A 25,441-nucleotide genomic window follows, 5' to 3' on the forward strand; every position below is an offset into this window, starting at 1 on the left:
TCTGTGGTCAAGCCAATTTTGAAATCAATCTACTAAGTCTCCATGGATCCCATGTGCCTTAATTTTCTGGATCAGCCTACCATGAGGGACCTTATTTAAAGCCTTCCCCTCTCCATGCTCTCCCCTCATCAATCATCTTTGTCACCTCCTCAAAAAAACTCAGTCATTTGTAAGACATGACTTGCCCCACACAAACCCATACTGACTATCCCTAATAAGTCTATGCTTTTCCAGATGCAAGTGAATCCTATCTCTGAGAATCTTCTCCAATAATTTCCCGACCGCTGATGTAAGGCTCACCGGCCTATAATTTCCTGGTTGTCTTTACTGTCACAGAACTGGCTGTTCTCCAGTCCTCTGGGACCTTGCCTGTGGCTAAGGAGGATACAGAGATCACAGACCCAGCAATCTCCTCTCTTGTCACTCACATTAACCCGGGATAGATACCATCAGGCCCTGGGGACATCCAGTTAAGTGTTCTTCAAGAGCTCCGACATCTCCTTTTTGATACCAACATGCATTCGAATATCAACATACCCATCACTGATCTCATTAACCTCCGTGGCCTTCTCCTGGGTGAATACTAATGTGAAGTACCTGCTTAGTACCTTGTCCACTTGCTCTGGCTCCAGACATAAATTCCCTCCTTTGTCCTTGTACTACAGTATGGTACATTCATACAGTATTTGAGAGTTTTCTTAAAGATTGTTTCAATGATATTGTATGCTTTTATGGCACAATTACATTATGTGAAGCCCTGGAGCTATAAAAGGCCTTGCCAACAAGGTTCTATGGTAATCCCAGCAAGCAAGTTTGACCTTGTGGATATAAACCAGGTAAGTGCAGGACAATGGGGAATCTCAGTAGCAAATGTGGTAAATTGGCTCCACTCAGTAAAATGCAGGCTTATATAAGATAACCTATCACAAGAGGTTCCACAAAAGGCCAAGTGGAAATGATTCTCCCAGGAATCAAAAGTTGTTTATGTAAATGAATTAGACACTTATCTCATTACCAATTAATACTTCAGACTCCTCTGCTATTTGACTGCAATATTCTAGCCACTTTAATCTGTAAATTCTGATCTCTGTGGTCATTGGCTTCCATCTTAAAAAGAGCTTCAAGCATGGTCAAGACTCTTCTTAATTCAGTGAGCAGATTCTTGTAAACAATATAGCTTCTGGATTATTAGTGTATATGTCAGCAGTTGATACAATTGCCTAGACTCACTGTGATTACACATGGTGTTGATTCACTGAAAATCTGCAAGAGGAAAAAAATGTGCTTGAGATGGCTGGCCAAGGCAGAGGCTTACTTCAAGAAATCATTGTTTGTTAAATGGTACAACAATCACCATGACATTAAATCTTGAACACTAAATTTAAAAGTTTTGCAAAAAAAAAGCACCGCTGTTAGTAAGCTTTCAAATTGTTGAGGTTTTCAGCTGCCACAAAAAGATAGGCATCAGTATACAAGACCACAGCACTCAAATCTATACATTTCAGTGGTAAAAGAAGTCATTTGCAGATTAAACAGAATGCATAGGTGCTGTGAAAACACTATTGTTTGATAGGTGTATCCCATACATTGAAAAGGTCAATTTGCTGGATACAGTCAGAGAAACACAATGCTGATTCATCTAAAGAGACACAAGAGACTGCAGACACCGGGACCTGGAGAAATAAGTAAGATGCTAGAGGAACTCAGCGGGTCAGGCAGCATCTGTGGAGGGAAATGGATAGTTGGCTTCTTGGGTCAAGACCCTTCATCTGGTCTGGAGAAGGCACTACTTACCTTCGTTCTTGAAAAATAAGGTAAGGGTTGATTGATTTTACAGGCTCTGGGCACTCAATAAATTTTCAGCTTTCTTGATGTACATCTAGTTGGGATGGCCAAGACATTATTGTGGACTGTTTGGAAGTATGGGGAGCCTGGGAGGAGCAACTACTCTTTTTATCTTTTTTGTCCATGGTGCAAAATCTCCATTAGAATTACCAAGCACTCTAATTGCAGCTGATTCCTTGCACCTATCATTCTGTTTATTTTATAGTGTACTAAGGAGATAGATAACATGCACCAATAGATCTTATTACTGCCAAAAAAATATCACTTAGAATTGAAGAAGTATTCTGGAATTTTTACAAGAACAGGAGCAACCCTGTTTAAACCTGCTACTGATCATTAATCTGTCTGGCAACTTTAATTTACATTGGTGGGATTGGTAACAAAATTTATTGCTGACTAAATGGAAATGACCAAGTGAATAAAATATCAATAAAGAAAATACTGCACAAACATTATCTCACAGAGCAAAGACTTAATGCCATTTGTCTTACTATAGCCTTCAATTTAAACATTGTGTCATAAATTATCATAATCTGCATTAACACTTAAACTAAAAATATTTTATAGGAATTGCAGTTTATTTAGTGCAGGAATATTTATTCTAGACATATTAATTTTATAACATCACGGGGTAGCAAGCTTTAGGTGAAGTACTAACTGTTCATCTTCTCTGCAAAATTATGTAATTATAACAATTTAGATTTCCAGTCCATTTACTGCAACTAATGAAGAGGTGGAGATAAGGAGAGGCCACCAGTATCCCAGGGAAGTTGCATTCCAGGAATTATGAGGGTTGCAATGGAACAGAAGAGCCTCAGCCTTGACTGAATGCTTGGCCCAGGGAAACACTTTACCAATAGGTTTTTTTACGGCTTTGTTCTGTTGTAAGGGTGTAACCCTACAATTTAAACAGTTCATCCACTACAATAAAAATGAACAGCTGCTAAGGAGAAAAAAAGACCTAAAATGAAGGGTTCTCATCAGCATAGAAAATCAGCAAACTTTGTAGAACAGATGACATGAGAGTTTAAGAGTTTACATTTAAACAATAAAAAGCTCTAGAGAGTTCACCTCAGGGTCGTGGCCAATACTATCCTTCAATTAATATTGCTGAAACAGATTAGCTGGTTATATTCATATTGCTATTTGTAGAATCTCTGTAAGTACAAAATGGCTGTTATGATTCCCGTATTACAACAATGGTTACATTTTTGAAGGACTGTAAAGTGCACTGGGTTATGCAAGGTAATATACTGATGCAGGCCATTCTTTACAGGAGAAATTTGATAAATGAAGTGGTCGGAAGCCTACATCAGCTATGAATCTGTAGGCAAGGGATGGATAGCCTAGGATCAAAACTCATGTTTCACGGCTATGCAATAGAGGTAGGTCTGAGGAGGGAAGGCACATTCATAAATTCAGCCAAGATTCTGGCCATTATTCACCAGTACCATGACTGAATATGTCAATTCTATGTGTTGCATATATCCTTGCAGCAACTAGCATAACTCTGTAGTTAGCTGTGTAATAGCTCAAAGGTTTTTAGGACACTTCCACATAATTGTTGCAGGAAGATGTAATAGAATCTGCAGATATCAACGGTAGCATTAGGGAAAAGTGCCTGTTGAGAGTGGGGTATTAATTCCCTGAAATATTCTTCTTTGTTCAGTATTACTCGCAGAACAAAAGGCAATGACTGGAGTGTCCAATATCACAGTTCATCAGGAATTCATTTCTCATTCTGATACCTTTGGCCTAATTGACTCTGGTCCTTCAGGAAGTGAGGTCTTCATAAGCACTAACTGTTTTCCAAAACAAGACATGCTTACCTCAAGTGTGTAAATGAGTGTGAGTGGATATCCACTGATAGGTATAGGGCATCCATTTTGCTGTTAACGTGCCTTGCACCACCCCCACCCCCCATTTTACTTTTTCCAACAACTCAGATAGCATTTTTATTTTGGGAAACACAACTGCTACTGGGACCCAAACTATATACAACCATACAAGTTAGGATCAGAAGCTGGCCACTCAGCCTGTTCTACCATCCAATAAGATCATGGCTGTAACCTCAGCACTGTATTTCTACCTACCCCATAAGCTCTCATCCTCTTTCTTATTGAGAATCTGTCTACCTCTGTCTTAAAATGTTCAGACTCTGCTTCCATTGCCCTTTGAAGAAGAGTTCCAAAGAGTCATGACTCGCTGAGAGAAAAAATGTGGCTTAATCTCTATCTTAAATGGGTGACCCTCATTTTTAAATCGTGACCCTCAGTTCTCAAAAGGAAACATCTTCTCACATTCACCTTGTCAAGATCTCTCAGGATCTCATATGTTTCAATTAAGACCCCTCCCACCCTTTTAAGCTCCAATGGTTACATGCTTAGCCTGCCCAATCTTTCTTCAGAGGAGAAAAGGAAAACATCTCAAAAGCACTGGTGTGGAAAGTTTCATCATCAGAACAGCTACAACAGAGTCGGCGAAACTAGAAGGATTAAGATCCTAAATGCAGGATGGGAGAAGGTATAGTTAAGTTAGTTCTTAGCCATGCCCTTCCCTCTACTATGGTTGACTGGGCTTTCAATCATGTCTACTTCACTTCCTGCATTCTGTTTTCACCCCTTCTCCACTTAAATGCACATAGAACATACAAACATAAAAAACAGGAACAGGAGTAGGCCTTGCGGTCTTTTCAGCCTCCTCTGGCATTGAATATGATCATAGTAGATCCTCTACCTCAATACCTTATTCCCATGCACTCTCCATATCCCTCAATGCCTTTTGTGTCTAGAAATCTATCTCCTGAAATATGTTCAGTGACTTCCCCTCCACTTCCTTCTGTGTGGGGAATTCCATAGTTTCACCACTTTCTGAGTAAAGAAATTTGTCCTCATGTCAGTACTAAATGTCTTACCCCATATCCTAAGATGGTCATCCTTCGTTCCGGACATCACACTAGGGGAAGCGTTTTCCCTGCATTCAGCCCATCAAGTCCTGTCACAATTGTGTACATTTCAGTAAGATCTCCTCTCACTCTTCTAAAATCTAGTGAATACAAACCTACTGAACTAATCTCGCCTCATATGACAATGCAACCATCCACAAATCAGTCCAAAGGATCTTTGTTGCAGTCTTTCCCTTTCTTAACTAAGGAGATTGAAACTGTACATAATACTCCAGGTGTAGTCTAACCATTGCTCTGTGTAACTATAGTAAAATACTCCTGCTCATGTGCTCAAAGCCTCTTTCAATGAAGGAACTCAGTGGGTCAAGCAGCATCTGTGGAAGCAAAGGGATGGTCAATGTATCGGGTTGTAACCCTGCATCAGGATTGAGAGTGTAAAGGGAAGATAGTCGGTACAAAGAGGTGAGAGGGAAGGATGAGACAGGGGCTGGTAGGTGATGTCAGGTCATCTAGCTGCAATATTAAGTCAGTTTTTCTCTCTCTAAAGTTGCTAAAGAAATAATGAATATTTCCAATTTTTTTTCAGATTTCCAGCAATTGCTGTGTTCTGCATCTCAACGTCATAGCATCATTTATTTTTTCTTTTTCTCTTCCTTCTACGCTCATCCATCTTTCTCTATGTATACCTTCTCCAGCTAGATTAGCTATGGTTAACAAGCATCTAACACCCTCCCTTAGATGGGACCAACACATTTATGTCACCTACATTCTTGTATATTCTCTACTCTATCACAGAGATTCCTTTTGTTCTTTCCACCCTCTCTTTCATAAAACACGATTACTTTCTCACTTTTCCAGTTCTGAAGAAAAATCATTGAATTGAAACATCAATTCTGTTTGTCTCTCCATAGATGCTGCCTGAACTGAACTTCCTGTTTTCATTTCAGATTTCACATAATTCCACTTAATAATATTCACCAGTAATAATGTATTACTTCAGAATCCTGCATAAGCAAAAAGTTATTTGAATTTTCAAGGTTTTTGGCATCTTTAAATGCATAAAATGAAAAGTCATGCCTGTACTTGACAAGATAATTGAGCTGGAGTACAAAACTGAATATGCATTTCATGGTTGCTAAGCCTTAATACTGAATGATTCTCATGCAAGATAACATGTCTGTTTTCTGCAAGTTAGCTGATTAATTACTGTGAAGAAATAAATAACAATCTAAGATTACACAGTGGAATAGATATTCCAGGATATCTATTCCAGGATTCCTTGAAAGCAAAAAAAAATCACATCTGTCAAAGCATAATACCCCAATACAATAATAAAATTACTAATTTGATCATTGGCTTTAACTCCACTTTACTGGCTAATCCTCATTAGACCTAAGTCCTCTGTCGTCCAATGGTCCACCTATCTCATCCTTGGATATACTCAAGGACTCAACATACTTTTGTCCATTATCTCTCCTGCAATAAAAGCCAATATTTCATTTGCCCTCCTAATTCCTTGTTCTGCCTGCAGACTATCTTTCTGTGTTTCTTGTGCAAGGAACACATGAAGAAAAAAGATTAGTGAAGGCAAATGTAGATCCCCTGCAGTCAGAAGCAGGGGAAATTACAATTGGGATTAAAAGAAAGTGGCTGAAGAATTAAACATATACTTTGGTTCTGTCTTCAAAAAGGAGGACATAAATAGCCTCCCAGATATATTAGGAAATCAGGGTCTGGTAACAGGAAGGAACCAAAATAAATCAGATTAGTAAAGAAATAGTGCTACGGAAAACACTTGGGTTTAAGACTGACAGATCATCAGGCCTGATAATCTGCATCCCAGGGAACTATGAAGTGGACCTGGAAATAGTAGATGTAATTGTGGTCATCTTCCAAAAATCTCTGGAACAGTACCTACAGATTGTAGGGTGGCAAAGGAAACCCCACTATTTAAAAAGGAGAGAATAAAAACACGGATTTCCAGATCATTTAGCCTCATCTTAATTGTGATGAAAATACTGGAAAATACTATAAAAGATGTAATAACTGAACACTTGGAAATCATTCACAAGATTGGACAAAGTCAACGTGGATTGATGGAAGATAAATTATACTGAGTAAATCTACTGGAATTTTTTGAAGATGTAATTAGTAGAATGGACATGGGAGAGCTAGTAGATGTGGTGTATTTGGACTTTCAGAATGCTTTTGATAAGGTCCTATGTTAGAGGTTGGTGTGCAAAATTAAAGCCCATGGGATGGAGTGAGGGGTGGGGGGATATACTGGCATAGATTGAGAATTGGTTAACAGACAGGAAACAAAGAGTTGGAACAAATGAGTCTCTTTCCAGGTGATGAACAGTGCAGAGTTGCAGGAATCAATGCCTGGACCCCAGTTATTCACAGTATATATCAATATATATCAATGATTTGGATGAGGGAACTAAATGTATAATTTCCAAGCTTACATATGACAGAAAGCTGGGAGGGGGGTGGTGGAATAATATGAGTGGTGATTAGAATCAGTGAAGCTCCAATGTGACGTAGGCAAATTGGCAGATGCACTATAATGTGAACGAATGTGCAGTTATCTGCTTTGGTTGTAAAAAGACATTATTATCTGAATGGTGATAAATTGGGAAAAGAGGAGGTACAGCCAGACCTGAGTGTCCTTATGCATCAGTCACTGAAAGCAATGTTCAGGTGCAGTAAGCAGCTGGAAAGGCAAATGATACATTGCAAATGGGCCTTGATGAGACCCCAGATGGAGTGTTGAGTGATCTCCTTATCATGGAGGGAATACAACAAATGTTTATTAGACTGATTTCTGTGGTCCTTGGACTGATACAATAATGAGACATTGATTTGATTAGGCCCATATTCATAGAAGTTTAGAAGAACGAGAGGAGTTTTCATAGAAATCTATAAAATCCTAACTTTTTAATCAATAAGTTGTGGTCCTTGGACGTGTCAATCCTGCTCACCCAGCCTGGAATATCTAACAGGGAAGTGTCAACCATACTACCTGGCATGGGAGTTCACTTCAGCTATCCTGATGGCAGTCTACATCCCACCACAGACTGACATGAAGCCTACACTCAATGAACTATACTCTGTGGTCAACAACCTTGAGACAGGATACCCTGAGGCCCTCTTCATTATTGCAGGTGACTTCAACCAGGCCAAGCTCAAGAGTGTGTTACCAAAGTACTACTAGCACGTCTCCTGCTCCACCAGGGGCCCTAACACCCTTGACTATTGCTATACAACCATCAAAGATGCCTTCCGAGCCACCCCTCGCCCTCATTTTGGTAAATCTGACCACCAGGCTGTGCTCCTTCTCCCTGCATACAAACAGAAACTGAAACGGGAGGATCCAGTACAGAGAGTCATGCAGTGCTGGTCTGAGGAAATAGATGAGCTTCTAGGCAACTGCTTTGAGTCAGTGGACTGGTCCATGTTCAAAGACTCAGCTGCCAGCCTTGATGAGTATGTCACCACCATCACAGACTTTATCAGCAAGTGTGTTGAGGACTGTGTACCAAAGAGGACAATACGGGTGTTCCCAAACCTGAAATCATGGATGAACTGGGAGATCCACACCTTACTGAAGTCAAGGACTGCTGCATTCAAATCTGGTGACCCTGACCTTTACAAGAAATTGAGATATGACCTCCGGAAAGCCATCAGGAATGCCAAGAGACGATACCGATTCAAAATCCCAGACCAGTCGTCAGATAATGGCAGGGCTTACATGCTATAATGGGCTACAAAACGAAGACAGGCTGCATAGCTAACAAAAGCACATCCCTTCCTGATGAGCTTAACACATTCTATGCACGTTTTGAACAGAAGGAAAGTAGATTGTCACCACCCACCCTGACAGCCTCCAATGCAACTGAACCTGTGGTCACCATCGAGGACATAAGATCAGTTTTCCAGAGAGTGAACCCAAGGAAAGCATCTGGCCCAGATGGTGTCCCTGGCCGTGTGCTCAGATTTTGTGCTGATCAGCTGGTGGGGGTATTTACAGATGTATTTAACCTCTCCCTGCTTCAATCTGAGGTTCCCACCTATTTTAAGAAGACTACTATCATCCCAGTACTGAAGAAAAACAAGGTAACATGCCTTAATGACTACCGACCAGTGGCTCTGACATCCACCATCATGAAGTGCTTTGAGAGGCTGGTCATGGCACGCATCAACTCCAGCCTACCAGACAATCTTGACCCACTGCAATTCGCCTATCGCCGAAACAGGTCCACAGCGGATGCCATTTCCCTGGCCCTACACTCATCTCTGGAGCATCTGGACAGCAAAGACACCTACGTTAGACTATTGTTTATTGACTACAGCTCCACCTTCAATACTATAATTTCAAGCAAACTGGTCACCAAACTCCAAGACCTGGGATTCAACACCTCCCTCTGTAACTGGATCCTTGACTTTCTGACCAACAGATTGCAATCAGTGAAGATAGGCAGCAATACCTCCAACACAATTATTCTCAACACTGGTGCCCCACACGGCTGCGTCCTCAGACCTCTACTCTACTCTCTATATACTCATGACTGTGTGGCCAGATTCTGCTCTAACTCCAGCTATAAGTTTGCAGATGATATCACCGTAGTAGGCTGTATCTCAAATAATGATGAGTCAGAATACAGGAAGGAGATAGAGAGCTTAGTGACATGGTGTCACGACAACTACCTTCCTATCAATGTCAGCAAAACAAAAGAGCTCGTCATTGACTTCAGGAAAGGGGGCGGTGTACATGCTACATCAAAGGGGGCTACATCAATGGTGCTGAGGTCAAGAGGGTTGAGAGCTTCAAGTTCCCAGGAGTGAACATCACCAAAAGCCTGTCCTGGTCCAGCCATGTAGACGCCACAGCCAAGAAAGCTCACCAGCGCCTCTACTTCCTCAGGAGGCTAAGGAAATTTGGCATGGCCCCTTTGACACTCACCAACTTCTATCGCATCCTATCTCCTATCTGGATGCACCATGGCTTGGTATGGCAACTGCTCTGCCCAGGACCACGAGAAACTGCAGAGAGCTGTGGACACAGCCCAGCGCATCACAGAAACCAGCCTCCCCTCCATGGACTCTGTCAATACCTCTCGCTGCCTTGGTGAAGCAGCCAGCATAATCAAAGACCACACCCACCCAGGTCATTCTCTCTTCTCTCCTCTCCTATCAGGCAGAAGATACAGGAGCCTGAGGGCACATACCACTAGGCTCAAGGACAGCTTCTATCCCACGGTGATAAGACTATTGAATGGTTCCCTTATACAATGAGATGGACTCTTGACCTCACAATCTACCTTGTTTGACTTTGCACCTTATTGTCTACCAGCAATGCACTTCCCTGTAACTGTGACACTTTGTATTTTGTTATTGTTTTTACCCTGTACTACCTCAATGCACTCTGTACTACCTCAATGCACTGTGTAATGAATTGACCTGTACGATCAGTATGCAAGACAAATTTTTCACTGTACCTCGGTACAAGTGACAATAATAAACCAATACCAATAAAACAGAGATCAGGAAAAATTTCTTCACCCGAAGAGTGGTGAACCTTTGAAATTCTCCACCACAAAAGGCACTGGAGGCCAAGTCATTGAATATGTTCAAGAAGGAAGCAATTATATTTTTTAATGCTGCAGGGATGAAGGGGTGTGGGAAGAAAGCGTAAGAAAGATGTTGATGATCAGCTATTACTCTTTTGAATGGTTTAACAGTTCTGCAGGGCTGAATGGTGTACCCCTGCTCCTATTTTCTATGTTTTATGTTTAAAAGGTACATTCCCACATCCACTCTATGGATAACTTCCCCTAAAGGGCAAGGGGCAACAGAGAGGTTAAGTAGCAGAATGGGGAAGGACAGTAGTGGGGATGGGTGGGGGGTGGGGGGAGAAATAACCCCATAGAAGAAGAGCAGTACAGGGAATACGTAGCAAAAACAATGTTCTGACTCATACACTATACCTCTGCCACAGTCCAAAATAACACAACCCACTTTTTATGTATTTTTCCCATTCCCTACATCAAGTGCACTTAGTACCTCTTGAAACAAAATTGACACTTTGTTATGTTTTGTCTAGAATTATAGGCAATGAGGTGGAAAGATGTTCGTCAAATTACTTTCACAACAGACGCTCTTCAGCCAGCAGAAAAGAAGATGTTCCTTCCATTAGTTGGTCTGGACTCAAATCCCATACCTCAGAGGTGAACAAGTAGTGTACCAGGTTATTTTTAATATAATGAAGAACATCTTGTTTTACTCTGAAGATTCCCATTTTAAGTTTTGTTGTTCATCTTGTGTATCCAAAACTATATTGACAATAATCTCATTATTGCCAGTATTAGTTACCTCAATTTTTTGCCAAATATCCTAAAACTGAAGAGAAGCCCATTGCTCCAGTTTTCTGGACAGTAAGTTGGAGCATAAAAGGGAAAAATTTGACTAATTTTATATTTCCTTACAATAACAACCACTTCTTTTAATAATCATGTTCTATCCTTAGAGTAGCATCAACATCAAATGGGAGTGGAAAGTAGCTGCAAGGAGCAAGTCAGAAAGCAATGTAAAATTATTTTTGTGAGGGCTACATGATTATCACAGATCAGAGCAGTTATCATCATAAAAAGAGATGTACTTTTCTCCTGGCCCAAGCTATGAGGTAAAATCAAATGTAAAATGGTGCTTGATGAGTTAAACTTTGTAACATCACATCACTTACACATTATTCTGATTAGAATGCCCGTATGTTTTCAATTTGGATTTCCAGTTCGAAGCAAACTGAATATTCACCACAGTTTTAGTCCACATTTCAGCCAATAGGAATGTGCTGTAACCACCAGAAACTTAATATATTGATTTGTAGAAGTGTATTTGCATTTATTTCATTGGCAAGCTTAGATTACTGGACCAATAATGCATCCAAAAGCTTCTCACCTTCTAAATAAAGCAAAATACTCCCTGGGTCAGCCAACTGGAAGGAACCTAAAACAATCTCACACGAATATATTAGAGAACCTCCTGTACTCGAGGCATTAGCCAGGAATTTTGTTTCATTATAAGAACTATATATAGCAGCAGCACCAAACCACACATCTCTATTATATGATAAACAGCACACAAATACTAAATATCCCATTTTAAAATACCCAAATAAACACATTCATGTTAATAACTGTCATTGCAATGTACCTATTTTAGAATGATTGTTGACTGTTAAATCTTCGAGTCCAATCTGCTTCCAGAAGGAGTCATCCCAGCCCGTTTGTGCAGAGTAGGTCCATTTACAAACCAAGGTACAGAGAGATCTAGAAAATAAGGTAAAGGAAGCAGTTACTGTCTATTTCTCACTGATTCAGTATCATAAACAATATTGCTGATATTTACAAATTTATAGTATGATAAACAGAAAATGCTGGTAAAATAGCAAGTCGAGCAGCATCAAGTCAGGCCAGTTTTTTTTATGTCTGTTGGTGATAATCCAAATCACTTACAATTTCTGATCGTCAGGAAAAAAGAAGTCCAATGCATGATCAATTCCAAAATATCGGAGGAGCCCAATACATTGCCACAGCCTCCATTTTTCTTACAGAATGGACAATTTCATTTTGAAAGAATTTTGAGACTTGCATGTCTTAGCTTGTTGATAAAAAAACCATCTCAAACAGTTCCTTTTTTCTCAGTTCCCCTTTGCCCTCAAGTGAGACTGCTAATGTATTCCAATATACCAATTGTCACTCACTTGCCATTAAAAGGAATTGCAGACTCTCTATTGCATGTTAAAGGTTTACAAGGAGATGAGTACATTTACAGTAACAACAACAGTATACGAGTCAGGATACTCAGGCAACTTAAATAGGGTTGGGTACTAAGCATGGGAATTGGGGAGTAGGTAGTGATTTAAAGAGTTAGCATGGTTGATGATGACAGATAGATGAAATTGTAAGGACATATGCCACTTGTCACTACATTTCTTCATTTTGACCAGCATCCTCTCAATTTTCTTGTCTGTGGGTTAATAAAGCCCAGGATATCTTTCTGTATAAAATTAGCATTCTATATATGTAGCTGAATGTAATTTAGAAAGAAGATGCATGTTGGAAAGTCTAAACTTTTGTTCCAGATAAGAAAAAAACAATGGATCTGCTGCTGTAAATCACCAGTGTGTATATTTCTATATTGATTCAGTTGGTGCACCTCAGAGTCCCAAAAGGAAAGTTTGGGTCTATGTGCTGAGGTCTCATCTACTGTTCTAGATCAGAAGACCTTTGTTTATGAGCTTGGCACTAATCAAGGTGTTATCCTGGTCTCAGCAGACACTTACTGAGATGAGTAATTTTCTACCGCCTAATGCCAACTATCCAGCTGAAAGGGGTAGAAAGTCAGCTAGCAGATGTAAATTAAATCTATGAATCAAAATATACCAGGCTTAATTACTGATAACTGGGCGACTATCTAACTCACACCTCTATTCAAACATCCAAAACTAGCATGGGAATCAGGACTTTGAATATTTCCTTGTACTCACAGGTAAACTCTAATTATAATTTTTTTTATCTTAAATAAGCTGTCAAACAAAGCCTTGAGATAGCATGTTTAGTTAATATCATCAGATTTGAGATGTGATAATATAGTTTCTTTACTAGAACCTGGCAGTGAAATTCATACTCTGCTCCAGTATTTCCTTACGCTGACGTTTTTTATCCATGTGAAAAGCTGCTGCTGATTGTGGAATTAACATCCTTTAGCATTGTGACGTAGCAATTTATTTGACCACATTACTATTTGATAACATTATTCCTTCTGCAGCTATCAGATTATGATTAGTTCATTTGTACTTTTCATGTGTTTTATTTTCATAAATAAGGAGAAGACAAGCACAGCAGGAATACTTTAAATGTAAAGACTCACTCCATGAAAGCAGAAAAGTTAACGCTGTGATTGTTGTTGAAGTGTGAAATAACATAGCAAGGAATGACAGCAGAGTATGTCATTCACAGGATCAATATATTATGAACAAGATTAAGAGAAGCTGTTTTCACTTTAGGAGCTAATGGCCATTTCACCAGTTTTCTATTGATATCTAAAGAACAAACTACCCTTTTATGGCTCCATACATAAACATTATTGGTGCTGTACATCATCTTCAGTTGTTTCTGCTGTCTCCTCTGCTTGCTGATCATCTTCCTGATCACCTGACTGAGGAGTTTTTCCTCTCTATAATTCTGGAAGTTTTAAATAGCAGATCCCATTGATTTCTGACACCATGTTGGGCTTGTAGAGTAATACTCCAATTATGAAGTCAAGATTGCAGAACCTGTTTCAGCATGCCTAATGTGTGTGTCCCCCAAAATGTTTGCTGTTAAGGGTTCTCTGCTGGTATCAATAACCCTCATACCCTGGAATCCAGCCATCTCATCAGTCTGCTCCCTAAAAGCATGGCGACAAAGTGAAGGCTGTAAAGATGATGGGGCTGTAGACACTGCTAAGGTATCATATATTCACCTTCATTATTTCATTCTGTTTGGTCTGCCGTTGCATTGACAAATGCCCAGAGAGTTGTTTGATAGTAACGAGTGCCTTCAAAGTGGTCTTGCTCTTTAGGGAAGCCATGCCGTCTGGCGCTGTATGCTCCTTTTCATAGAGATTGAACAATTTACACCATAAATATTGCAATCACACTGTCAATAAACTGATAAACACCTTTTATAAATGCCCAGGAACTGAAAGTTTAATTTCACAACAATTCATTGTCCTCAAATGAAAATTAAAAGAAAAGTACAGATGCTGGAAATCTGAGATATTGACTGTTGCTCTTTCCACAGATGTCGCCAGCCTTGCTGAATTTTGCCAGCATTTTCTGAATTCATAGCCCTCACCATTTCGGTACTTTTTAATATGAGGAATCTGATTTTGTGACAAATCTATTTAAGTGCAGTGCCAAGCAAGCCAGGTCAGGGTATAAATAAAGGATTTGGAGCAAAAACTTGCTGATGCTGGGGATTCAAAACAAAAACAGGAAATTCTGGAAGAACTTAGCAGGTCAGGCAGCATCCATGGAAGGAGAAACAAAGTTAAGATATCATGCCAATGACTCTTCTTCAGAATGTGAAAAGCGAGAAGGCAAACATCAGGTTGGCCCATAGAAACTGATTTTTCAAAGTAAAAATTAGCTAGATAAAGAAAGAAAATCAAAATGAATTATCTATGCAATTTCTTCCAACTGTCTAGTAAACTGCTAGATGACCCTTTCTTCCCTGTAGCAGCTGCAGCTGAACGATCCCGCTTACAGTTTTTAATCAACAAAGGCAAAAGGGGTAAATAGGAGGGGTTGTAGCTCTTTGGCTACAATATTACTATGCAGGAGGTCATTCAGCCCATCACCTCCATGCTGGCACCAGCAGAGTAATCCCTCCCTTGATTTCCTCTCAACTTATTTCCTCTCACATAACTATCAATTCCTCTTTGAATCTCTTGCCACAGTACCAAATAACCTATCAACACATCTTTAGGATGTGGGAGGAAACCACAGAGCACCTGGGAAAAACCCAAGCAGTCAGTAGGAGAACATGCAAATTCAATGCAGGGAGTGTACCTGAGATCAGGATTGAACCTGGCTCATGTGAGCTGTGAGACAGTCACACTAACTGCTATAACACTGCACCACTCTATGTCACCTTTGCCACTGTAAAGCCCCCCCACCCAACGTGGTGCCGAAGGACAGGGACAGGAAGCTTCCATCTGTAATACTCCAGTTTAAGAACAAGAATGATAGGTTTATAGGGATTACTGCAGGAAAGTGGCATTGAGATAAAAGATCAGTCACAAGGGACCAAAGGGATCCCTCCTGATTCTTCCTCTTATGTTCATAAAAAGGGAGAAAGAGATAGACCAACTAACAACAGGTCAGTCAGTTAAACTGCAATTATTCTGATGGATACCATCAGTTGATGGTTATAGTAGCATAGAAGTTAAGTTACTGGGTTTTCACCCAGAGTTCTGAACTACTGATTAGCGACTCATGATCAAATTTCAACATGCAAACTGGGAATTTAATTTCCAGTAAATAAAAAAATCTAGAATTTTAAAAAAACAGCCAATCTCAATAACAGCAACTAGGATGCATAGAACAGTATACAGCATTCATAAGAAGATGAAGTCCCATGTGCAGTTCTGGTCACGAACTGACAGGAAGGATATGATAATGAGGGTTATGAGAAATTTTACAAGCATGACAGCAGGTCTGGAAAATTGTAGTTGTAAGGAGACACTGATGTTGTTTTCTCTGGAACAGATCAGACTGAGGGGAGATTTAATGCTTAAAATGATGCCTCATCCAATTAAGGCAAGAATCCCACATGCCTTCTCAACTGTCTTACTTAACTGCCTTGCTACCCTCAAGGGTTTGTGAACAGGCACTGTGAGAATGGTTCTCCACACTCTTATTGTGTATTCCCTTGTCTTTTTTGACCTCCCAAAATGTATAACCTCACAGTTCTCCAGATTTACACCTTTGGTGTCCATCTAATCAGTCCATTGATATCTTCATGTAATCTAGAGCATTCTGCCTCACTCGGTCTCAGCAAGCTTCATAATTGTGAACCTCACATTAAGGACTGGTTCAGTTAAATCTAACACAAGGTAAGCCCTGGTACTAAGCCCTGTGGAACCCCACTGGAAACTCCCTTCAACTACCGGTGAGGTTCTGGAACTAAATTCCTCAAAGGATGTAGAGGCTGGAACTCTCACCAGAGTTGAAAAGTAGCTGGATAAGCACTTGAAGATTCACAACCCGTTGGGTTATAGATTTTTGGTTAACGACGACACTATAAGCCAAACGGTCTATGATTCTACAATGGTATAATTTCTACAAGCAGCAGAGAGCTATTCACTTTATGTCAATATTATGACTCAGCAAATACCCTCACTGGTAACCCTCTGAAATTCATGGTGGTCTATTCTGGCAACTCAATGCAGCAAAGCAGATCCAGGTACTGCAAGGCCATGACGGTTGCAGAAAATCCCATCCCAAATCTTGGGAGCTTGATCATCTACATGGCTAGCTCAGCCACTTTTTGAACGCAACAATATTACAGTGAATCTTCCCATGCAACCTGATGAATTTCAGTGGCCACATTATTCTGAATGCAGGAATCAGCCTTGCAAGGGGGCCAAAGAACAGCTTTCTCTTTGCACTCAATTTGAGGTTGTAGGGTCAGAAAAGAATACACAGAATGAGACCATAAAGACAATTAAACACAAAAGGTAGTGCTTTAGTTTGAGAACAGCAGCACAGGAAATTGGATAGACTTTGAAAAGGATTAGGTTTATAGAGTCATAGAATTACACAGCAAGGAAATAGGTCCTTCAGCCCAATTTGTCCATGCCAACCAAGTACCTTCCTAAGCTAAGACACAAGACATTCTGCAGATGCTGGATTCTGAAGTAACACATACAAAATAATAGAGGAACACAGCAAGTCATGCAGCATCTATGGAGGGAAATAAACAGTCGACGTTTCATGCCGAGACCCTTCATCAGGACTTCCCAATCCTGATGAAGGGTCCCAGTCCTGATGAAGAGCCTCGCCTGAAACATCGACCGTTTATTTCCCTCCATAGATGCTGCCTGACCTGCTGTGTTCCTCCAGCATTTATGTGTGTACCTTTCCGAGCTAATCCCATTTTCCTGCATTTGATCCATATCTCTCTAAACCTTTCCTATCCATGCATCTGTCCAAATGTCTTTTAAACATTGCAACTGTACCCACCTCTACCACTTCTTCTGGCAGCACACTCCAAATACCCACCACCCTGTGTGTGACAAACTTGCCCTTCAGGTACCCTTTAAATTTTTCCTCTGCCACATTAAACCTATGCCCTCTAGTTTTAGACTCCCCCACCCTCGGAAAAAGACTATAATTATCTATTTTATCTATGTCCCTCATGATTTTATAAACCTCCATAAGATCACCCCTCAGCCTCCTTCACTCCAGAGAAAAAAGTCCCAGCCTATCCAGTCTCTCCTTATAACACGTTCTCCAATCCCAGCAACATCCTTGTAAAACTTTTCTGTACCCTCTCTGCTTAATCACATTCTTCCTATAGCATAGCAACCAGAACTGTACACATAGCTCTCCAAGTGTGGTCTCACCTACATCTTGTACAGCTGTAACATGATGTCCCAACTCTTGTACTCATTGCCCCAAATGGTGAAGGCAAGCATGCCACACACCTTCTTCACCACCCTGTCAAACTTTGTCACCACTTTTCAAAGTTCCAGTCAATATTACAACTTTACTATTCCTATCTGTGGTCTCCCTACATATTTGACTATTGACTGTTGGGTGGCTTAAAGTACAATCCCATCACAGTGATCACTCCATTCTTATTTCTAAATTCTACCCATATGGCCTCATTGGATATTCCCCCAGGAATATCCTCTGTAAGTACTGCTATGATATTCTCCTGAATCAATAAAGCAACTCCCCCTCTCCTACCTCCACCTCTACCATGCCTATAGCATCTGTACCCCGGAACAGTGAACCACAATTCCTATCCATCCCTCTACTATGTTTCCATAATAGCTATAATATCCCAATCCTATGTACCTATCCATGCCCTAAGTTCACCTGCTTTACCTATCAGGCATCATGCATTAAAATAAATGCAATTTAGCCCATCAGACCTTTCTTGCTCCTTGCCTTGCCCCTTCCTGTTCACTTTAACCTCTATATTTGCTTCAACTTTCTCATCTGTTACATGACTTGCAATCCTGTGCATTGGAGCCTCCATACTAGGCAGTGATGCAACCAGTCAGAATGCTCTCCATTGTACACTTATAGAAATTTGCAAGAGTCTTTGATGACATACCAAATCTCCTCAAACTCCCAACAAAGTAGAGCCGCTGGCTTGTCTTCTTCGTGATCGCATCAATGTGTTGGGCCTAGGATAGATCCTCTGAGATGTTGACACCCAGGAACTTGAAGCTGCTCACCCTTTCCACCGCTGACCCCTCAATGAGGACTGGTGTGTGCTCTCCCGACTCCCCCTTCCTGAAGTCCACAATCAATTCCTTGGTGTTGCTGTCGTTGCGTGCGAGATTGTTGTTGCGACATTGCTCTACCAGCCAATCTATCTCACTCTTTTACGTCTCATCGTCGTCATCTGAGGTTCTACCAACAACAGTAGTGTCATCGCAAATTTATAGATGGCATTTGAGCTGTGGCTGGCCACACAGTCATATAGTACTTGCAAAATATGTTGGTGAAAATCTTATCCTCAGGCAGAGAAACAGTCATACAGGATTTGCAATATATGATGGTGAAAATCTTATCCTCAGGCAGAGAAACAGTCATATAGGATTTGCAATATATGATGGTGAAAATTTTATCCTCAGGCAGAGAAACAGTCATATAGGACTTGCAATATATGATGGTGAAAATCTTATCCTCAGGCAGAGAAACAGTCATATAGGATTTGCAATATATGATGGTGAAAATCTTATCCTCAGGCAGAGAAACAGTCATACAGGATTTGCAATATATGATGGTGAAAATCTTATCCTCAGGCAGAGAAACAGTCATATAGGATTTGCAATATATGATGGTGAAAATCTTATCCTCAGGCAGAGAAACAGTCATATAGGATTTGCAATATATGATGGTGAAAATTTTATCCTCAGGCAGAGAAACAGTCATATAGGATTTGCAATATATGATGGTGAAAATCTTATCCTCAGGCAGAGAAACAGTCATATAGGACTTGCAATATATGATGGTGAAAATCTTATCGTCAGGAAGAGAAACAGAAGTGCAGAAAGGGAAAGGAAGAGACTAAGGTGGGTCATGAGAAGGAAAAAGTGGGTTGTAATCTGAGGTAATACACTTCCTAAATCTGGATGACGGTGGGAAAGCAGCATCAAAGTCTTCTATGTAAAATGGAGTAGGACAGGAAGAAGTATATTCAGCACATCCAATAAAAAACAAACCAAATAAAAATCATTACCAGGAGAAAATGACTGGGAATAAAGAACAAGGGTTGTTCAAGATGAAAAAAAAATCAAATAGATGGAGGGAGACGGTGATAGACAGATATGGTTAGGTCACTGTTTAAGAAAGAAGCAGAAAAAAGCTTTCCCCATATTAAATGTGTAAAGAGACCGTGAATCCATAATATAAAAAAGATAGAACAGAAAAACAGTGTTTATTAAAAGTGGTAGAACACATCTAAACAGTTACAACTGTGTGTGATTACAGAGAAAATGGGGGTGTGATTGGAGGAAGGAGGAGAAGGTAGAATGAAAGTAAGAGAAATGCTGTTGCAGAATAAATTGTGAAACAGTAACTAGACTTAAGTGTCATGATTACAAAATAAGCAACACTTAGCATTAATCAGATTCTTACATTTTGAATTGAAAACTTGTGCTATTTATTGATTTTTCATGCCAGTAAAAGAAAAATCAGACTACAGGTCTGGTAGTGATTGATAATTATCACATTCCAGCAATTTTTTTTGCCACTCTCGGTTCTTCTATCACTGAGTTAGCAGCTCCCAAAATAAACTCATGATGCATATTCAGTGGAATGCCAAGTAACTGGTGTAATTTGTTTCCTAATTTTAGACACTGTCTGGGTGACATATGTTGCACCTGCAATGTAACATATTATTCCTTTTGATTGTATATTTCAGGCGAGTCAAAGTATGTTTAAAACATTAGATACATGTGGTTCTGTTGTAATAAGCACAATCCTTTGCTAACAAATTCATTGCACAACTTTCTTTTCTCATAGGTTGAGTAAATTACAGATTATAATTTCTTGTCTTACTATATGCTTCAATTGAAAGCTGGCAAAACAACTTCTTAGCATATAGTATAAGCAAAAGCTCCCAATCCTAAAAATCCATTCCAAGTTAACTCTCACTAACAATTGCAAGGCTTCTTCTATCACCCAATTATTGGAAGGTACCTCACAGTGTCCTTTTGGTGCTGGCATTCTTTTTCATAATTCTTTTACAGAATACAGGCAGAAGCAACAATACCAACAATTATTGCCAATCTGTCATTGTCCTGGTGAAAGTAATCCCAAAGAGCTGTTTGCTTGGAGTTCCAAGATATAAACCTGGCGATGAAGAAGGAATGGTCATGTTAGCCAGAATGATGTGTGTCATGAAGGGGAATTTGCAGGTTGTGTTGTCCCCATACACCTGCTGCCTTGGTCCTTCTTGATGGTAGAAATCAAGGGTTTGGGAGGTCCTAGTGATCTAGCAAAGCATTTTTCACTTGGCACAGACTGTAGCTATGGTACAATAGTGGTGGAGGTGATAAATGTTTACGCCTTCTTGAATATCGTTGAAGTTGCACTCATCCAGTTAAGTGGGGGAGTATTTCATTATGCTCCTGACTTGTATGTTGTAGATGGTGAAAAGGCTCTGTGGCATCAGAAGCAAGTTATTCACTGATATCCAGACTCTACACTTCTGACTCCCAGCCAGAATGTCCATTTGTTTGATTGCTGGGCAGCATATGGACATTATCAATATTAATGTTGTTTTGTTACCTTTGCCATGCTTCTCACAGATGGTGATGTATCTCTGGAATATCCTACCTTGAAGGGGTGCGAAGGCTAAATCACCGGAGGTATTTAAAAAGAAGTGAAAGATAAATTTTTGAAGGACTGGGGAACAGAGCTATGAGGAACTGGCACAGAAGAGGCTTGGGACAGATCAGCCAAGATCATATTGAAAAGTGGGGCAGGCTTTAGAGTTTAGCTGAAAGGCCTAGTCCTGCTCCTATTTTCTTGTGTTCTTGTAGGTTCCCACAACAGTTATCACATCATCTGGCACCTCCCTACTTCTCCATGAATGGTGGTGCCTTTATGTTTGCCACTCACTAAAGTTCCAGTTGGAAACATAAAATAATTCCAGGGGGCTTTGCTACTGCTTAAGTTTTTTTTTGAGTGTTTTGACTGTAGATTTGCTTCCAGCAATTCACCTGCTGGAGGCAAATATGTAATATCAAACTGTCATAAATACATGATATTTTATCATTGTTGACATGCTAGCTTTAATGTAAACTGTACCAATCACACAGAATTTGCAACACAAGAATAGAATATTCATCCCAACCAGGCTGCTCAAGTGTTTAGACTCCATGTAAGCCTCCTTCCACTCTGTTTGCTTCAATGCCTCAAAGTACGCTTTAATTGTTTTTCCTTATATACTTAACTACCATCCCTGAACTATATTACTTTTTTCTGATGCCAAAGAAAGAGGAGATATAGCCCATCAGGTCCACACCAGGTCACAAGGCAGCAACCCATTTTCCCTCTCCTTATTTCCCTGTACCTTTGCAATTTATTCGTTCTCATATATGCCCATCAACCCCACTTTGATTCTTCCAGCCATTAACTTACACTAAGGGATAATTTTGTAGCCAGCACATCTTTGGAATATGGGAGGACACTAGAACACCTGGGGGAAACCCACACAATCACAGAGAGAATGTGCAAACTCCATACAGACAGCACAAGGTCAGAATCAAACCCAGATCTCTAGAGCTTTGAGGCAGCAGCACTAAGTGCTGTGCCACCAACAATGCTATTTAAATCGATCACTTTATGTTGTAGTAATTAATCATAACTTTGAAGATCTATTAGGTTAACTTTTAGTCTTCCCTCTTCTAGAGAAGCATGCTCAGTTACCACCTTTTAGCTCTGCTATCATCCTTGTAAACACATGCATATTTTCCCTCATGTACAATATCCCTTTGGTGTTACATTCCAAGCATGGTCTAAACAAGGTCCAATAAAAAATTTAACAAATTTCTCAGCATTTGAATCCCAGTGATTTGCCTGCTCTTTAATGGCCTTATTAACTTGTGTTGCTACTTTTAATGATTTATGAATCTATACATCCATATCCCTTTGCTCCTTTGCCGTTTTTTAGCATGGAATAAGTAGCATCCTTATTCCTCCTACTAAAACGGAATGCTACACAATTACCAAAATGTAAGTTAAGTTGCCATTTAAACATCATTTCTGAAGCTTTGCACATTACTCAACATTAACTACATTATGCAATTAAGTCTGTAATTTTTGATGGAGCTAAATAACAGTGGCATTTTTGGGACACAGCTTTACATTTTCCACCTAAAACCCCTTTACGTAGTTTGAGAGCCAGTTTGTAATCCATTATTTAGTTGGCTATGCTCCACATGCTGTGGCCTTAGTCATGAGTCTACAAGGCAACATCTCATCAAAAACCCATTAAAAGCCCAACAGACACAGGCCGCATCTTGATTACGCCTTCCACTTATATTAGAATTATTACAATATTGTCACTGGTGACTTCAAAACATTTTTGCATATTTTAGGTTTTAATGTTGACCAATCAACAAATCATCCAATGTAAAATGGCTCTTTTGCATAGGGATGAGAAACAGTGGGGATAGATTTTTCAGTCTGGATATATGATGTATTAAATTCCACACAGCTGTGCTTTTTTGCAAAAAAAAACTAACTAGACAACAATACAATGAATAATTAGCTGCAAACCATGCAGAATTCTTTCTGCTTTCAAACTTGAACCCAGATTAAGTCAGTGAATCAACTAAAATATCTCAGATTATTTGATGAACAGGATGCATACGTTAAATTGCAGAGTTAGTTGGTTTAATTATTGACCATTTCAAAACCATCTGTCTGGAAATGCGAAAGGGAATACTGTCTTTTGGCTTCAAGCCAAAGTCAGCTTTGTTTTCAAAGGATCTGTCACTATTCACCATTAGGCAAGTAAAGAGCTATTTTATAAAGTTTGGCCTCATGAATAATGAATGCTCAATCCACTTTTCATATCTACATTTTTGCCAATCATCTAAGTACTGTTGTCCATTTTTTAGTATTCATCTAACTTTTTAAGTAACAAAGGAGAAAAAGGTGACTGGTGTGAACTGACATATAGTTGGCATATTGATCGAGTTGGTAAAAATATTATCTTTGGATAGATGTTCATTCATGCATTTCATTAATTTTCATAATGGTACTTGAAGTTTTAGTTTTTGGACAGTATGAAATCTTAGAAAATAAAAAATTAAACCAGTATATATATCATCAAGGCGTGGTCATTGTTGCCATTCAATAGGACCTTGGCTGAAGTTCCATATCAAGTACCCTGAACCCCCTAATTTCTTGACTTTCTTCGTATCAGAAGTTCAATTGATCTCACCATTGAACATATTCATCGGCTGAGCAAAGGCAGCCCACTAGGGTAGAAAATTGTAAAGATTCAAAACAATTTGAGTTAAGAAATTGACATCATCCAATTCTTAAACAAGCTAATCGTTTAGTCTGAGAAAACAGTCTCGCACCTTTTCAATAAGGCCTCTTGTTTTACTAAACTTCAGAGGCTCTAACTCCTCTTTGTACAATTTATTTTCAAAAAGCAAAATGACTTAATATTGATGTACTAAAAATTTGGACTTAAGTTGGACACTTAATAACTAGCTATATTGTGCTTAAATTTATCGGGTCATTTTAAAAGATCAAAGGTATGCCCCTTAAATTTGAGAGTGGGGTTCATATGACCATTTAGATCATGAGCCACCAGCATAATGGAGGAGTTGCAGCACTTTCTTCACAATGGAAAATGTGCTCTCTGTGACCAAACTGGGGCAAGTGAAGGAAGGACGACAGGGCAGGCAGAGGAGAGCCTAGGAAAGTCAGTGGGCTGGGATCGGCAGGATTCCCAGGAACGTTTGTGATCCGGGTTCAGGGAATGAGAGAGAATTTGTCACCAATGAGCAGGGCCACGACTTTTTGTTTTAGGGGGAAGATAATCTTCACTAATGATCAATATCTGGAAGAGGGTAGGGAAATCTTCACTACGGAGCAGGATCAGGGGTTGCGGACTAGGAGAGGGCACCCGCCAAAAGGATTTGGAATTAGTGGCTGCAACCAGGTATGTGGTCCATATAAGGAGTTGAGGTTATGGAGATAATGAATTATATTGGGCAGTCTGGCCCTATACTCTTAGGAGGTTAGAGGAATTAGATATGATCCCATTGAAACATAGAAAATTTTGGAACTTGACAGGATAGATGTTGGGATCATGTTACCAATGCTGAGGTGACTTGAACCAAGAGTTACTGTCTCAAAACAAGGAATCAGATATTCCAAACCTGGGAAATGAAATTGCTTCCACCAGACAGCAATGAGTCTTTGGAATTCTATATGCAAGAGGACTTTGGAGACTCAGTCACTGAGTGTATTCACAACTGGGACCGATTTTTGGATATCAAGTGAATCAAGGGAAATGGTGTGATTGCAGAAAAGTGGTTCTGAGGTCATCTTGCCTGGCTGAGCAGGTACCCAGAGTCTACTCACTCTGAGCAGGCTTACTGTGGCTTCCATTTCATAACAGTGTTATGTGAGCAGAACTGGCTGCAGAATTTCCAGCTTGTACTTTCAGCACAAAATAGGTGAAATTAACTGATGTAGAGCAAGAAAATAGATAATTTAAATATAAGTTACATCAATTATAAATCAGTTTTGAATGATCTTTGTTAATGATTTTTGCATCCAATTAAGCACGTCTCACCTACAAAATTTACTACTCCAGATTGAAGAGATGAGAATGGGAAGTTTGGGCAAATTACCACAATTCAGAGAGG

The 25,441-nt window shown here is 39.8% G+C and overlaps 1 protein-coding gene across 5 annotated transcripts in view; it reads right to left on the minus strand.

Annotated features, from left to right (window-relative positions):
* Positions 1–25,441, minus strand: part of fggy (FGGY carbohydrate kinase domain containing) — a 175,191-nt gene that overhangs the window by 117,633 nt on the left and 32,117 nt on the right. For 3 of the 5 annotated variants that reach the window (XM_052011828.1, XM_052011823.1, XM_052011824.1), the window contains exon 3: positions 11,966–12,081. In XM_052011828.1, the coding sequence (XP_051867788.1) occupies positions 11,966–12,081 (116 nt within the window). Of the gene's footprint in view, positions 1–11,965; positions 12,082–14,278; positions 14,408–18,645; positions 18,804–25,441 lie in introns of those variants that run through there. The other 2 variants (XM_052011827.1, XM_052011826.1) reach the window with 2 other exon arrangements.

The sequence above is a fragment of the Pristis pectinata genome, chromosome 3 (genome assembly GCF_009764475.1).
Source record: "Pristis pectinata isolate sPriPec2 chromosome 3, sPriPec2.1.pri, whole genome shotgun sequence".
Taxonomy (NCBI): domain Eukaryota; kingdom Metazoa; phylum Chordata; class Chondrichthyes; order Rhinopristiformes; family Pristidae; genus Pristis; species Pristis pectinata.